A 17,784-nucleotide genomic window follows, 5' to 3' on the forward strand; every position below is an offset into this window, starting at 1 on the left:
TTCTTATAATTGACTGTGGCTGTTTCCATGGGTTACAGTGGCCCTACATTGTCCGATTCTAGCTGCCGATATCGGTCCTTTAGACCAAATTTGCAGCTTATCGGCCCGTGTATGGGCACAAACTATGGGCCTGCCCGATTGACATCTTGAATGGGCAGGTTTGATTTTTCTGTCGGATCGGGGACCGCAGTGGCTCGTAGATGTGGTCCCTGAACCGACAGCACCTATATCCGCCCTACTAATTCGATCGTTTGGCCCCAGGGCCAAAGGGCCAAATTAGCCCAATATCACCCACCCATAGGTGGAGATATTTGGATAACATCTGCTTGCTTGGCGACCTCGCCAAGCGAGCGGATCTTACTGTGTATGGCCACCTTTAGGCTAGAGCCCTTGGTTTCATTGAAAGGAAACCTTAAAGGACAATGAAAGGTTAATATAAATTAAAAGTAAGTCTAAAGGCATTCTTTTTAAGTACTTACTGCATATCTTAATTCCCAGATCCCTGCTTGCTTCTCTGAGATATGGTGCTGGCAGCCTACAGCAGTGTGAAGACTACAGTGACATCACTGAAATCTCTCTTCCCTTCCTGTAGGCTGCCAGCGGCAGCCTTCCTATTCTCTGAGCATGTGTGTAACTTGATCCTGTCTCCTGTTCTGAGCTACACATGCCCACCAGCCAATCAGAAGCGGATCTGGCAGAGGGGAGGGGGGGAGGGAGTGAAACACATGTGCAGTATGAAGCAAGGAGGGAAAGGAAGGGAGAATACCTTTTTAGAGATGGCTGCCTGATCTAGAAAATGTGAAGTAAGTGTGACTGAGTAAATATTTGATTAGGTGAGCCAAAAGTGTTTCATTTTAACTAAATAGGAGGACTATTGGGCAGTATGCTTTTTAAATTTTGACTTGCATTCTCCTTTAAGACAGCGCATAGTGACATTCTTGACAATTTCTATGCTTCCTACTTTGTGGAAAAATTTGGGGAAGGCCCTTTCCTGTTTCAGCACAATAATACCCCCATGCATGAAGCCAGGTCTTACAGAATGGGTTTGCTGAGATGCGAGTGGGTGATCCTGGCTGCACTGAGCCCTGACCTCAACCCAATTTAGTCTCTGTGGAATTGGAGAATTAGAACCTGTCTGTTCCAATGCCTGATGAAGGGGAACTCCCCTGAAATGTTGTATTTCACTTGTATGTATGTATAACTTTATTTATAAAGCGCTACTTATGTATGCAGCGCTGTACAGTAGAATACATTAATATAAACAGGGGTATTAAAATAGATAAATACAAAGTATTACAATAAGCACAAATAAATACAAGATAAAGTTGCAATAAGTTAAGAGTCAAAGACACAAGAGGATGGAGGTCCCTGCCCCATAGAGCTTACAATCTAGATCTTAATAAGCTAGCTAGTTTTCTCAGTTCACAGAATCTTTGTTAGGCCAGTAACTATTTATATTTTGAACCCAGAATGTGAGCTTGTCCTGATCTCTATCATCACTGACCAATGCTCTTGTGGTTGAATGGACATAAATCTCTAACAATGTTCCTACATCTAGTAGGAACCTTCCCAGAAGAGCGAGTAAAGGCTTTTACAGCAAAAAAAAAAATGAACCAACTTCACAAAAAAACACATATCCATCAAGTTCAACTTATTTCCATATGAAAAGCTGCCTAACTTCTAGCTGATCAAATGGAAGGCAAGAAACCCAATTTAAAGCCTCTCCAATTTGCCTTAAAGGGGCAGTAATTTTTGCCTGACTCCAAGATGGCAATAGGACCAGTCCCTGGATCAACTTTGATTTAAGAAAACTTCATATTAATCCCTTTGGTTTTGGAGATAGACAGGTGTCCCAATACTTTTGATCATATAGTGTAGGCGATTCCAACAGGCAAGAACACCAGTCTTAAACTCAGGCTGGAGGTGGTTAAAATTAAAGAGAGAAAAACACAATATAAAGATAATTCCGTAGTAGGAATTTTTCTTATTTACAGTCAGGAAACCGCTAGAGCCTAGACGTGCGTAGGTTTGACACGGGAACTTAGGGACTTTTGGGTGGCTGTGCCCTGCCTAGGGACTCCATATTTTACATATTTTATAACCATTATTCCTCCAGTGCTGCATGCAAAATTACAGTCTTTCTAATGTCATGTTGTGTCCAGGCTGCAAATATATAATTTGCATGTGACAGGGACCTTGCTGGGACAGAGACTGATATGAATATGAATTATATTTAATACCTGTAAAGGTCTGTGTGCCATATCAGTGCTAATAAGGAATAATAATAACATAAGATCTTCAGGGAAGAAATTCTGTCCTTGGGTTAAATGATCAGATACATGGCTAGCTTTCACTTCCATAGCACAGTTAAGATGGCCATACACATTAAGATCCACTCGTTTGGTGAGGTCGCCTAATATGCAGATCTTCTCCCAATTTGCCCACTGATTAAACCTGCCCAATCAATATCTGGTCAATTTAAGTCCAGATGTCTGTTGGGTAGGCCTGTCAGGGTTGGCTACCTTTAGAATAGTAATAGCAAAAATTGGATAGGTTGCCAAGTCTCACTAGAGAGTTTTCTCTCCGCTATTTTACTTGCTATATAACCCACATTATGCTTCAAGTTCTGCATATAGATAATGGTTTAAATGGTTAATTGTAATAAACATCTCTTATGTCCTGCAGATCCTGGCTCCACAGAACGACCCGGCCAAAAGCGGAGGTTTCCCAGCCCCCAGCATTCATCCAATGGCCATTCCCCTCAAGATTCCTCCACAAGCCCGAGCAAAAAGAAAAAGAAACCTGGCGTAATCAACAGTAATAATAAAGAACAGGTAATTAGGCATTTCCTACTTGCACTCCATTCTTAACTACAATAATAACCTTACGAGAGGAGCCATGCAGCTTTTTCACTGTTGGCAACAAGTGATTCCAGTATTTATTAGTGAGTTTCTTCAGCCTTTTTCCCCCCTGCTTAATTCACTCATCCTGTGAGTCCCAGACAAACAGCAGGAAAAATTGGTTGAACCAAGAGACTGGAACCTCTTGTTTGCAGTAGGAAAAATAACGTTAGGTTGAGAGATTGCCCTAATGCACATAATATAATAAAACCTATGAACAGATGTATTCAGCATATCGTACAGTTTAGGTGCATATTTATAACTGTGGTATTTGCCCTTTGTTCTCCCCACACTGGTCTGGTCAGTAGCTGATCCAAGTTTCTGAATCCTCCCCTATTGACCTATCCAAGTGGAAAATTGGTACTGCAGTTAATTAAATTAAACCTATGTTTCAATAGAGCTGCTCTAATAACTTATTACATTTTAAGATAATAAGTTGGAAAATAATGTCTTTTGTTCTGGTTAAAAAAGTAAGGATTTTTGAGACTGGGTAATTGTTTAATTATCTTTCTTTAGAAAGTAACTCCACCCAAAACAATATAATTCTAAGCAACTTTGTGAGCAGTATATGTGCACCCCTTTCTGTTTTCCCCTTCTCACTCTTTAAAGGGAAGATCTGGCTTCCGAAACAAAATTTGTTAAAGATCCCCACACAACACAGGAACCCCTAATATACCTATCACTTTTATTTGTTCCTTCAAAAAGTATGAATAAACACCATTTTTTTATATGCTGAAATCCAGCTGCAAAACAGTTCTTCTCTTAATGCATCATTTGAAATCATGGCAAGGGAGGAGGGACTAAAACATTTGTTAGAAATTGTAACAACTTCTCCACTGCTTTGAGACAGCATGAAGGAACTACATAACCCACAATGCATTGCACTGTGATGTTCCTTTTCTCCTTTACATAACGTGTGCAGTATTTGTGAAGGCAGGCTTATGACAGGCGACTACTGTTAATTTTTTTTTTTTTTTTTTCCAAAGTAGTCAGCCAGATCAGCAGGAGAACAGGGGGCCAGGCTTAGGGAACTGTTCCAAACCATATTATTACATTAAAATCATGAAAAGGCTGCATATTTTTTAATTGATGTCGCTTGAAATTATGTTTACTTTCCAAAAGCTTAGGTTGTGTTTGGGTGGAGTTCCCCTTTAAGCAGTGTTGTGATGTAATGGGTACAAAGTACCAGATATGCACGCAGGACTACCCATTGTGCCTTTTTGCATACAGGAATACTGTTTGCCTATGTGTAATTTAGATTAAAACTAACCCTTACAAATGAAACTGGTTTTACATTCTTGCCGGTGGGAAGATTTATTGTGGGCAACTAATCTCCCCGTGTGCCACTGCCTTTAGGGCACACAAACATGTGGCAGTGCTATTGCTAGCAACTTTCAGCCCAAAAACGACTAGAACAACCTTTTTTGAGCTGAAGTGCCAGTGCTATTGCTGTGAGGCATTTACCTTATAAGTTAGTAGGAAGAAGCAGGGGGAGATTTTTGGTGCTTTATTGAATTAGCTGAAAAGCTCCCCGAGGGTCGTTAATGCTAATAACAGATGATATACAAATATACAGAAAAGGAATGTTCTGGGCACACAATAAGCTGTACCCTCATACTGTACTGTCTAAGGGAAACAATATGGCACCTCCCTCCTATATGTATAAATACAAATATACAGAGAAGGAATGTTCTGGGCACACAATAAGCTGTACCCCCATACTGTACTGTCTAAGGGAAACAATATGGCATCTCCCTCCCATATGTATAAATACAAATATACAGAGAAGGAATGTTCTGGGCACACAATAAGCTGTACCCTCATACTGTACTGTCTAAGGGAAACAATATGGCACCTCCCTCCCATATGTATAAATACAAATATACAGAGAAGGAATGTTCTGGGCACACAATAAGCTGCACCCTCATACTGTACTGTCTAACGCAGGGGTCAGGAACCTTTTTGGCTGAGAGAGCCATAAACACCACAAATTTTTCAAATGTAATTCCGTGAGAGCCATACAATATGTTTGGCCTTGGATGTGGCGGGGCAAGGTAGGGTGGGTCCCAAGAATGCCGGATGCGATGCGGAGGAGGGCGTGGCCTGCGCTTGGCGGATAGAAGACGTGTTCTAAGGCTTAGAACACGTCTTTTATCCGCCGAGTGCAGGGACAAGGTAGGGTGGGTCCCAAGGATGCCGGATGCGGAGGAGGGCATGGCCTGCGCTCAGCGGATAGAAGACGTGTTCTAAGGCTTAGAACACGTCTTCTATACGCTGTGCACAGGCCAAGCCCCCGTTATTTTTTTTATTAAAGATTTGGCAGCGAGCCAGATGCAGCCATCAAAAGAGCCACATCTGGCTCCCGAGCCATAGGTTCCCTACTCCTGGTCTAACGGAAACAATATGGCACCTCCCTCCCATATGTATAAATACAAATATACAGAGAAGGAATGTTCTGGGCATGCAATAAGCTAAACCCTTAGTAATGTCTTAGGAAAGCAATATGGCACCTCCCTCCCATACATAAATATACAAACATTCAGAGAAGCAAACAGTATGGCACCTTCCATCAATATGTATAGAGAAGGACTGTTTTATGCACACTGTATTTTTAAATGTATTACTATCAATATAAGGAATGATAAATGAATCAGGATGGTTTTGCTTTAGTTTTTCAAGGTATGCAACAATTTTACAAACATCTTGTGAGTTTAAAGTTGGTGGTAGGACAATGATTATGTTTCCTTTTATAAAACTAAAGAAATACATAGGCATTTCATCCTATCATGATAGGAGTGATGACAAATATTCACCATGCTGTGTCAGTTTGCCTTTTAATCCATGTGCATTTCATGCTTTGCATTGAATTTTCAGTTCCGTATGTTTTATTTTTCCCTGTAATTCAAATCTGGTAGTTCCTGTTTGTAATCATTTTGTCTGCATGGTTTTGTGATGCACATTTGCCTCTCCTGGCCAAGCCCCATTTCATAGCACTGCAGAAAGCCACACAATGCAAAATAATTACATATATATATATTTTCCAGAATCCCCTGTTGTTGCTGTGATGCCATAAGAGTTTCTCTACTTATGTGTCAGAAATAAACAACACAAGTAAATAGCAATGCAATTTCTTATAATGATGTTGCTTTCTTGCTATTCGTTACTTGGAAGGTGAACCACATGCAAGCACTTGCTTTAGGGGCAATATGCCTTATAAGCATAAATCAAGCAACACATTAAGTTGCTGCCAACAAATAAGGGTCTAATTTTTTGTATTGCCCCAACTTCACTTGCATTAGGGGACTAGATGAAATGTATCAGGAGTACTTTCAAGTGCCCCACCGGTTACCTTCAGGGGTCTGTGGGGTGATCCTCCTTCTCCAAGCCACTCCACTAAAATTAGGGCCATGTTAGAATAACAATGAATATAAAAGTAGCTGGCACAGGGGGTTCTCGGTAACTGCATCCCTGTGCCATAAGACTTAAACTGGGTGCACACAGCAATCCAAATGAGCAGATCCTTGCCTGATTTGGCCACCCACACACTGGACCAAATTGTGTTGTTCCTGTTATTTGGACCCTGAGCCTATGCAGACCCATGAGGGGAATTATTTAACCTCCCCTATAGATATCTGGCCTGTTTTCAGCCACCTATCAGTTCATAAAGTCCAATACAGGTGACAGACTGGAGGGACTGAGTTGGCTGATTTTATCAGCCTTGTACTGTTAGGCAACAGTTATTTAAGCTTTACTTGTCCTTTACAAATTTTAGGGTATTTAAAAACAGTACCAACATTCCTTAGATGATTTCTAAAGGTTCCCTTCACTCAAGGTCTTGTTTCCCTTTAATTTCGGAATGGGCAGTAAACAGGAAGTTCCTTATTTGAACCGGTGGCGTGGGTACATTGCATATGCTTTGCTGTTGTCTGTATTGCTATTATTATTATTTTTATTCCTATTCATTTCAGTTTGTTGCTTTGCTCTCTGCTTGTTTTGTTGTTGCCCTCTGTTATGGCGCATCTGTTTTTAAAACCCCCCAATCTGTCTCTCTTGCCTACATTTCAGTCAGAGCTAAGGCATGGTCCGTTTTACTATATGAAGCAGCCACTCACCACAGACCCTGTTGATGTTATACCGCAGGATGGCCGAAACGATTTCTACTGCTGGGTTTGTCATCGGGAAGGTCAAGTTCTGTGCTGTGAGCTCTGCCCAAGAGTTTACCATGCTAAGTGTCTGAAACTGACCGCTGAACCTGAGGGCGATTGGTTTTGCCCTGAGTGCGAGGTAAGGGGCTTTAGTGCAGGAAGCCAATCAGCATGTCCCAGTCACATCTCCAAACCATTTTTTGGGGAGTGAAGGGGGTTGACATAACAATGATTAGGTTAGATAATAAGGCTTGTTGGAAGCAGAAGCAAGACAATGGCTCAAACAAGGCAGAAACTGAAAACCTTTATAGAAGCTAGGGCAGCCCTGGAATAGGCATATCAGTGTAAGACTGATATTCTGAACTATAATAGGTATTTAATATTTTATTATTATTCTTATTCCTCAACCTAGTCTTTTTTTTTTTTTTTTGCCACAAAAAAATGTACTGTGCTTTGAGTGACCATTGGCAGGGCATTACTGATGGATCAGGGGATTACTGTGGGATAAGCAATTTATCAATTCATGTATGCCCACTAACCCAGAAATTTCTTACCCAAACCTGAGAGCCTGTACCTATGGTATCAGCCTCATGGGGGGTGGCCATCAAGTGCCTGTTTAGAAACATTTTTCCCACACAAATTTTTTAATGCCCTTACGCTGCCATGGGATATTTGCTAAGAAATCTGGATTCTGAGTCTATGTGCACACTCCAGTTGAGGGAAGGAATGTATAGTGCTGCACTGTATCTACCTGTCCCCCATGATTTTTATACCTGCACCTAACCCCTTTCAGCAATGTCAGAGATGGATATTGATATATGCATTTCCTGGAGGGGTTGGAATGGGCTGGTAATATTACCAGGGGAAAACACCAGTGGCAGAAATTAGATCTGACACCAGCACTAGGCCCACTAATAGATTAGTCAGTTCATGTGGCTTATTGGCCCAGTGTTTTTAAGGGTCTCCGAAGTCGCCTTTCGAGGCAACTTTGGCGATTTCCGCAAATCGCGCCACCGCGTATACCATCCATTTTGGCCGGTGGGATGTCATATCGGGGAGATTAATCGCCCGCAACAAGGGAGATTTGTCGCTGGCGACTAATCTCCCCGTGTACCAGAGCCCTTAATGTGTCCCAAAGATGCTTTGCAGTTTTCTCCCCCCCCCCCCAGACATCTGTGTTTATTTACATGTGTGTTTTTCCTTTTCTTTTGTCTCTGTAGAAAATCACAGTTGCAGAATGCATAGAGACACAGAGCAAAGCAATGACAATGCTGACCATTGAACAGCTGTCTTATCTGCTTAAATTTGCACTACAGAAGATGAAGCAGCCGGGGGTAAGTCTGGGTACTGAGCATGCCTATTACCTTGTTGTGGCAGGTTTCTTTGCAATGGTATGTTTTCTCTGTTGGAACAAATAGCACTGTGGCACTAGAACCAGATATTAGTTCAGCATGACCCTGTGGCCTCTTGGCCAATGAAAATATGGTGGTCAATACACCACTTGTGCCACAGGGATAACTGATGTGAGTGATCCGTGCAATAAGCAGTGGATAAGGTTAGCACTGTTACATTATACTGTTGGTGGTGGACACTTAACCAAAAACCACAGAATGTTTCTGCATTGCCGTGTGGGTGCAGATTAAATTGCATATATTGCCCTTTCCAGTTAGCAGACAATATGCAGCTTGTTAGTTAGCCTATGGGACATCGACCACTTCTCTACCGGCTGAAAAATGCCAGGAGAGAATCAACCTTTGTGTCATAAGCTTTTGGCAATTTTGCAAAGGGCCTGTGGAATGGGAATGTAAACCTAGTAATTAGTATCTGCCTGCATTTGCTACTTAAGCCGCAAACAATGTATATTTGTTTATATTCCACAGACAGAGCCATTCCAGAAGCCGGTATCTTTAGAGCAACACCCTGATTATGCAGAATATATATTTAATCCTATGGATCTAAGTACCTTAGAAAAGGTAAGTGTGACACTGTATGCCCTCTTCTGTTTAAACATGGCACATGTCGGTAATTCAGTAATTTATCATTAGTCAACTGTTTCCCCTCTGTGGGGTTATGATCATGGCAGTAATGGTGCCCTCTTCAGAGAAAAGGCAGCAACACAGGCAAACCTGCAGACTGACTCCTGCTGCAGGATGGCACAATTCTGGATTATTATTTTGTGGCTAAATAGATAAAGGGCCAATATACCCTTACTTATGTTAATAATATTGTGTTTAAAGTATAGCATTACTGACCTAAGGGTCATGTTACTAGTGACATGAAGCCGTGCCTAAGCCCTGGCAACTTTGAATGACTTCTAAGGTGACTGTAACTGTATGGTAGGTAATGCTGAAAGTGACCAGGTAATAAGGAAGTGACCAGTCAGCTGAAGGCAGTGGCAGCTTATGATGCTTATTATGCTTTTGAAATATTTTATTGTTTTTCTTATGCAGAATGTAAAAAAGAAAATGTACGGTTGCACAGAAGCCTTTTTGGCTGAAGCCAAATGGATTTTACACAACTGCATTATTTACAATGGTGGTGAGTACTTTGTATGAATTATTATGTAATGTTGCAGCAGTGGAAGTATCATATGCTGAAACTGCAGTTGCTGTCAGTGGACATTGGGTTCCCCAGCAGTGTCAGGTATTGTGTTCTCTATGGTAACAGTATGTTACAGAGATTAAGGGCCTGCAGAAAGCTATGCCAAATTATTTGTGCCAAAGGTACATGACCCAAGTACTACAACGGTGCTGTTAGTTCTGAGAATGGCCACGTGCAGCAGATGCAGACAGCTTTGTGCCCCATATCACTTGTCATCCTGCAACTGTACGGTCACTGTAGTGTCCAGGACATCTACTGCTTAAGGTCCCCATACACCATAAGATCCGCTCGTTTGGCTATGTCGCCAAGCGAGCGGATCTTCTTCCGATATCCCCACCCACGGGTGGGCGGTATCAGGGGAATTTAGGGTAATTGGCCCCAGGGCCAAACGATCAAATTATAACGGCAGGTATAGGAAATGTCGGTCCGGGGACCACATCAGCTCGTTGATGATCCTACGAGATTTTCCAACCTGCCCGATCGAGATCCGTCCATTTTTAGGCCAGATATCTGTCGGGCAGGCCTGTCGGGAGTGCACATACATGGGCCAATTAGCTGTCGAATCGGTCCAAGGGACCAATATCGGCAGCTACTATCGGCCCGTGTATGGGGACCTTAGGTAAAAAACACAGTCTGTAATATAAAGGAGGCCAAACACAGGCTGGTAAAACTACCACCTCAGCCTCTACAAGCTCCAAGAGTTGTAAGCTAATTGGCCCTGTGTAGTACCCACCAGTCAGCCTATATCTGATCAAAAATTGTCAAGTTTGAAAATACAGTCAGGCAAGGAGAACATATATACGATGATGCAGGACACAATTGGCCCAATCAACCCACTTTGGGTGGCCAAATCCGGCAAAGATCTGCTTGTTTATCTGTGTGGCCAGAATCAGAATTTAGCGTGTTTTACCCACCAGTTTGGTGGTCCCTGTTGCTGTGCCCTACTGACAGGAGAGGTATGGTACCTGCAAAAACATGTATTATACTCATAGGCAATGGTTAAGGGCAATGTAATCTGGGGCTATTTGGGCACGTTTGTAAGTAGTTCAGAAATGTGGTATTAAAGAACTTGAAACAGTGCCCTATACAACAACACATGCATTGCTCATGCCAGTTCAATTCAGACAATGCTCACCTTATCTATGTTCCTTTTAATAGGTTCTGATCATATTTCTGTGTGTTTTGCTTTGTTAGGCAATCACAAGCTGACACAAACGGCAAAAGTCATAATCAAGATTTGTGAGCATGAGGTAAGATTTCAGTCCTGAGAGGCATGAGCATTACTGGCACAATAAGCCCCAAATCTAAAGAGGTGCTTACATAAAAAATGTCTTTAGTACAGATTTATGTTTTTTAGAATTCCCATTGGATTGGCAGCAAAGTGCAGGAACAGAACTCTTCTGCTCATTTATACATGAGCGTGTACTGCCATATTGTTTGAAATATTAGAAGGGTGAAGATACACATAGCTACTTAGTAGCAGCTACTTATCATGGCTTCTATGCTGAAAGACAATGCTGCTAATTGTCTCTGTGTGTGTTTTAGCAGAGGCAATTCTCAGTATTTTCTATGGCAGGTTATTTTCTGGCATTTAGTAGCTGTAACAAGTAGCTGTTACTAAGTAGCTCTGTGTGTCTTTGCCCTAAGGGCTCTGGCACACGGCGAGATTAGTCGCCTGCGACAAATCTCCCTGTTCGCGGGCGACTAATCTCCCCGAGTTGCCATCAGCTGCCATCCCACCGGCGAAAATGTAAGTCGTTGGTGGGGTGGCACACACGGCGGCGTGATTTCGGCAAATCGCCGAAAATGCCTCGCGAGGCAACTTCGGCGATTTGCCAAAATCGCCTGCGCAGCATGTGCCATCCCACCGGCGACTTACATTTTCGCCGGTGGGATGGCAATCCGGGGAGATTAGTCGCCCGCGAACAGGGAGTTTTGTCGCGGGCGACTAATCTCCCTGTGTGCCAGAGCCCTAAAAGTTACCTGTGGACTAATATAAGAACAGCAGAAGGTGAAAAATGTTAAAAAAATGTTGAAAAATGTGATTCTTCATAAAAGTTATACCCTCATACTGTACTGTCTGTGGCAAACAATATGGCAGCTCCTACCCTTGTGTAGGAATAACAGTATACAGAGAAGTCCACTTGCTTCACTCAAAGTAAATAAATACAAACACTACCTATAAATGGACTTTCCTTTGCCTGTTGTTGGTTGTGTTGTTGGTTGTGTTATACAGTGTGGCTACATATTGGAGGCTGGTACTTGATTGTAAATGAAATGTAGAGCGTGAGAGTAACTTTCATGATTACATAGACTACTCACAAACCATTGCTAGTGATTTTTCTGCCTGCTGGAATTATCCATTGGAGTCTGGCAGGTGTTGGGGATCATACAACAGGGCTGCAGGAGCACCTTCATGCTTATATTTGGCTCTACATCGCTCTGCAAAGAGCAGCAATTTGTTAGTGAATTAATTTTTCGCCACCTGGTGTTCAGTAGTGGAACTGTGTAAAGTGTAACAATGTATCAGTGATTATTTCTGCTAGAGCCAAGTTAGAAGATGTCCATGTTATCATGATCATTTATTTATATAGTGCCGCCAAGTTACACATCACATTATAATAATTAATGTGAGGTCCCTACTCACATGCGCTTGCAGTCAAAAGGTAGAGGGAGCAGTTGACATGTAACAATGTCGGCAAAGTCTCCCAAATCACATTAAGTACAAGTGAAACAATTGGCAGCTCGCACCCATATGTTTAAATATATTCATATACAAACAGAGAGAATTTCGGTGCACAGACAAAAACTGCCATCTTTGTACTGTACTGTTCTGTATAAGGGCCAATAAAGATGACAGTTGCTCATTCATGGGATGCTGAAGATATCAACATACACCCCCAGCTGCACAGCATTGTTTTTACAATTGGTAACATCTCGATACTAACCTCATTCTATTGATTCCTTCCTAGATGAATGAAATTGAAGTCTGTCCTGAATGTTATTTAGCTGCTTGCCAAAAAAGAGAGAATTGGTTTTGTGAACCCTGTGTAAGTATTATGTTTGTTTATGAATAGGACACTGGGCGTTACACTATCCTTAGTCACTTTAATTTGTCTTTTATCCTACTGAGACTTCTTTCACCGGCAGCTTTGATCTGTTATCTGTTGCTTACAAATCAGATCTCAGGGGAGATATCACTAAAGGCGCCATAGTATTATGGTATCTCTCTGTACAGGCTATGAGCAAACTTAGGGGGCTGTTCCTGCTGAATTGTGCTTAGTACAGGGGAATCCCTACGCTGCCATAGTTTTATGGTATCTCTCTGTACAGGCTATGAGCAAACTTAGGGGGCTGTTCCTGCTGAATTGTGCTTAGTACAGGGGAATACCTATGCTGCCATAGTTTATTGTAGAGGTATGGGATCCATTATTTGGAAACCCACCTCCCTTAGGCTCCAAATAGTGCCTTGTACTTGATCCAAACTAAAATATAATTTATCCTTGTTGGAGGCAAAACAATCCTATTGGCTTTATTTAAAAGTTAAATGATTTTTTAATAGACATAAGGTATGAAGATCCAAACTATGGAAAGATCCCTTTTCCAAAAAACCCCAGGTTCTGAACATTCTGGATAACAGGTCCCATATCTGTATCTCTGTACAGGCCGCGAAGACAAGTAAAACTCTGTGCAGACTTGTTCCTGTTGCAGCATTGTCTATGCAAAATAAATTATATTTTTTAATATTTTATTAGTGATTTTAAAATATAGATACTGTATATTTTTGAAAGTGTTGTGATCTGCTGCCAAAGGACCATCCAACTGGAAATTTTTTTCTGGCTCACAGCCAGCCCAGGGCAACACTGACTTCTATACTCCAACTCCCTAGACTTGTAAAATATTAGATGATCGGCCTGTCACATGGAACATTCAGACAGCTGTGTGCCACAGTAATATTACATAGATCTGATTCCTGATTGTACATCATGTAACTCTTTCTGGTTTTCTCTTTAGAGCAATCCACACCCATTGGTCTGGGCAAAATTAAAAGGATTTCCCTTCTGGCCTGCAAAAGCACTTAGAGATAAGGATGGACAGGTTGATGCACGATTCTTCGGCCAGCATGACAGGTGGGAGAACAGTTCTCAGTGTTCTGATAATGCTAATATGTTCAGAAACACCAGATCATAAACAAGGAGCAGGTTATTAGCAAGGCTTTATATATCCCCCCATTGTAAGCAGCAGTCCTGCCCTGCTCTATGGCTGAGATTCTAGCTATCTGTATAACAGAGCATTCTGTCACAGTGGCACAGATCCTATCTGATCCCCCCATTGTAAGCAGCAGTCCTGCCCTGCTCTATGGCTGAGATTCTAGCTATCTGTATAACAGAGCATTCTGTCACAGTGGCACAGATCCTATCTGATCCCCATTGTAAGCAGCAGTCCTGCCCTGCTTTATGGCTGAGATTCTAGCTATCTGTATAACAGAGCATTCTGTCACAGTGGCACAGATCCTATCTGATACCCATTGTAAGCAGCAGTCCTGCCCTGCTTTATGGCTGAGATTCTAGCTATCTGTATAACAGAGCATTCTTTCACAGTGGCACAGATCCTATCTGATCTCCATTGTAAGCAGCAGTCCTGCCCTGCTTTATGGCTGAGATTCTAGCTATCTGTATAACAGAGCATTCTGTCACAGTGGCACAGATCCTATCTGATCCCCCCCCATTGTAAGCAGCAGTCCTGCCCTGCTTTATGGCTGAGATTCTAGCTATCTGTATAACAGAGCATTCTGTCACAGTGGCACAGATCCTATCTGATACCCATTGTAAGCAGCAGTCCTGCCCTGCTTTATGGCTGAGATTCTAGCTATCTGTATAACAGAGCATTCTGTCACAGTGGCACAGATCCTATCTGATACCCATTGTAAGCAGCAGTCCTGCCCTGCTTTATGGCTGAGATTCTAGCTATCTGTATAACAGAGCATTCTGTCACAGTGGCACAGATCATATATGAAAATCATTTATAGGGATTCTGTCATGATTTTTATGGGGTACTTTTTATTTCTAAATTACACTGTTTTCATAGCAAATAATTCACTCTACCATTTAAAATTTTATTCTTGAACAAATGTATTTGTAGCTGTAATATTGGTGTGTAGGCGCCATCTCAGTGCATTGTGCCTGAGTCTGAGCTTTCAGAAGGAGCCAGCGCTACACATTAGAACTGCTTTCAGGTAACCTATTGTTTCTCCTACTCCCATGTAACTGGAGGAGTCCCAAAGACATTGCTAAACAATAGAGGAGTAAACAAAACCCAATAGATTTTCTAATTATGTAGGTTTTATGAATCTTAATTTAGTGTAATGTTAGGGGATCATTAGTATCATTTTAATGTAAATGTGTTAGTTATTTAACATGATTCTTAATGATTTCAGGGCCTGGGTACCAATGAATAACTGCTACCTCATGTCTAAAGAGATCCCCTTCTCTGTAAAGAAAACAAAAAGCATTTTCAACAGTGCTATGCAGGAGATGGAGGTCTATGTGGAGAACATCCGCAAGAGGTTTGGGGTTTTTAATTACGCCCCTTTTCGGACACCTTACACGCCTAACAACCAATACCAAATGCTGCTGGATACTGGGAACCCAAGTGCTGGAACGGCCAAGACAGAGAAACAGGAGAAAATCAAACTGAACTTTGACATGACAGCCTCGCCAAAAATTCTGATGAGCAAACCCATGCTGAATAGTAGTGGCGGGCGGCGGATTTCTTTAACGGATATGCCACGCTCACCGATGAGCACAAACTCTTCTGTTCACACTGGATCTGATGTGGAACAGGAGGCGGACAAGAAAGTAGCATCAAGTCACTTTAGTGCAAGTGAGGAATCCATGGACTTTACAGATAAGAGCACAGGTAGGAAAAGTAGTGGGATTATAGTGAAACAAGCTTTAAATAACATTACCTGCAAGCCTTGCCTTAGCCATATCATATATTGTCAGCCTGCTAAGCAAGTCTTTGTATAGCTTAGGGTTCCTTAAGGTCACAGTTTCAGGCTTCACCAATTGGTCAAGTTACTTTCTGGCATCTACAGGGTTTGGGCAGGTGGCTATGTACCCTTAGCTACCCACCCCCACTAATGTCATATACTGACAGAAAAAAAGTTTAAACAGCTTGGTAGACAGACTTTGCAAAACTATTATGGCATTTGAACAGAACCACTTAAAAATAAATCATTGGGTACCTATTGGATTTGGTCAAGCAGTAGAGTCAATTACAATGATACTGTCACTTTAACTATAATATATGTAGCACTGGAATCTTAAAGGTGAAGACACACAGAGCTACTTAGTAGCAGCTACTTGTCACGGCTACTAAACGCCAGAAAATACCCTGCCATAGACAGTACTGAGAATTGCCTCTGCTAAAACACACAGACAATTATCAGTAAATCATCAGCATTGTCTATTTTAGTAGCCGTGACAAGTAGCTGTTACTAAGTAGTTCCGTGTGTCTTCACCCTAAAGCCAAAGAGGTTAAGGTTGAAGATCACAAAATGGTTATAAGCCCCCAGATGATGAAATCTGCCAGTATCCCTAGTAGACCAACTATAGAAGTCTTCCCCTAACTCGGTGGTGGGCAAACTGCGGCTCTTAAGCGCCTTGAATTTGGCTCTTCCAGGTGTGGGCTCGCATGTACAGTGCAATCACATTTTTGTTGCCTGTAGCAAATATCAGCAGGAGGGGGTGGTCTTTGGGCTACGGGGGATACGCAGTGCAGGGGAGGCTCGCTCGTTTCATGTACGAGTGAGCCAGTGACAATCTGCAAAAAATTTGGCTCTCAAAAGAAATTTCAATTGCTGTTTTGTTGATATTTGGCTCAGTTGACTAATAAGTTTGCCCACCACTGCCCTAACTTGATCTCTAGGAGCCTGGGAAACAGTGATTGAGCGAGAGTTCCCTCTAGTGGCCAAAGCTACCTTTACAATGCCCATAAATTTATTGCAATGGAAAAAACTAGCTTCTTAAGTAGGAGAAGAGCTGCCTTTTTGTCCAACGATGACAAAGAGATACCGTATATACTCGAGTATAAGCCGATCCGAATATAAGCCGAGGTACCTAATTTTACCTAAGAAAACTGGAAAAACTTATTGACTCAAGTATAAGCCTAGGGCGGGAAATGCAGCAGCTACTGCTAAGTTTTAATAATCAAAATAAATACCAATAAAATGACATTAATTGAGCCATCAGTTGGGTATAAGTTCTTCAATATTTATTTCAAAGAAAAACAGTAAACTAGCTCTGTAAGCAGAGAAGAGGGTCAACAAAAACAATATGAGTAGTACCCCATGCTCATTGCACATCGGCAAACTGGCAGCAGACCTGGTCCCGGAGGAGATGTAAGGGGAAATAAGTATTGCTAGTGGGAGCCTAGGCCAGGGCACTGGAGGGTCTGGTTGCAGGTGGCCTAATTTGCACACAAAGGACAGAGGGTGCTAGTCTAGAGGGATCCATGGCACCCGACTCGAGTATAAGCCGAGGGTGACTTTTTCAGCACATTTTGGGTGCTGAAAAACTAGGCTTATACTCGAGTATATACAGTAAATCATTCAAGGGACAGGAATTACACAGAATATATATATATATATATATATATATATATATATATAGAGTCCAAAATGGGGAGCACACCACATGATAGTACTAAACCTCGGTGCCAGAGCAGGGAAATCTTCTAGCCAAGCAAAAGTGTCGGCACTCATAGGATTTGATCATCAAAGCAAAAAAACAATAAAGGCTTATTTCAAATGCAAGCGGTGAAGTTTATTTCCGACGTTTCAGTCCTTACCTAGGACTGATGAAAGTCCTAGGTAAGGACTGAAACGTCGGAAATAAACTTCACCGCTTGCATTTGAAATAAGCCTTTATTGTTTTTTTGCTTTGATGATCAAATCCTATGAGTGCCGACACTTTTGCTTGGCTATATATATATATATATATATATATATATATAATATATATATTGTATGTAGTTTGCTTCTCTCTCCCTCTTCCTTCTCCTCCCCCTCCCATCAAAACATGCTCCCTCTTCCCAACTCTGTGTAATCTGAGCTACCATCAGCCAGATCTGCAGTA

At 41.8% G+C, this 17,784-nt stretch overlaps 1 protein-coding gene across 16 annotated transcripts in view; it reads left to right on the plus strand.

Annotated features, from left to right (window-relative positions):
- The window catches only part of zmynd8 (zinc finger, MYND-type containing 8), a 57,865-nt gene that overhangs the window by 29,795 nt on the left and 10,286 nt on the right, over positions 1-17,784 (plus strand). For all 16 annotated transcript variants that reach the window (XM_012971649.3, XM_012971651.3, XM_012971650.3 and 13 more), the window contains 9 exon segments: positions 2,686-2,834; positions 6,966-7,184; positions 8,266-8,379; positions 8,926-9,018; positions 9,496-9,583; positions 10,841-10,896; positions 12,619-12,696; positions 13,661-13,776; positions 15,084-15,565. In XM_012971649.3, the coding sequence (XP_012827103.2) occupies positions 2,686-2,834; positions 6,966-7,184; positions 8,266-8,379; positions 8,926-9,018; positions 9,496-9,583; positions 10,841-10,896; positions 12,619-12,696; positions 13,661-13,776; positions 15,084-15,565 (1,395 nt within the window).

Source organism: Xenopus tropicalis, chromosome 10 (genome assembly GCF_000004195.4).
Source record: "Xenopus tropicalis strain Nigerian chromosome 10, UCB_Xtro_10.0, whole genome shotgun sequence".
Taxonomy (NCBI): domain Eukaryota; kingdom Metazoa; phylum Chordata; class Amphibia; order Anura; family Pipidae; genus Xenopus; species Xenopus tropicalis.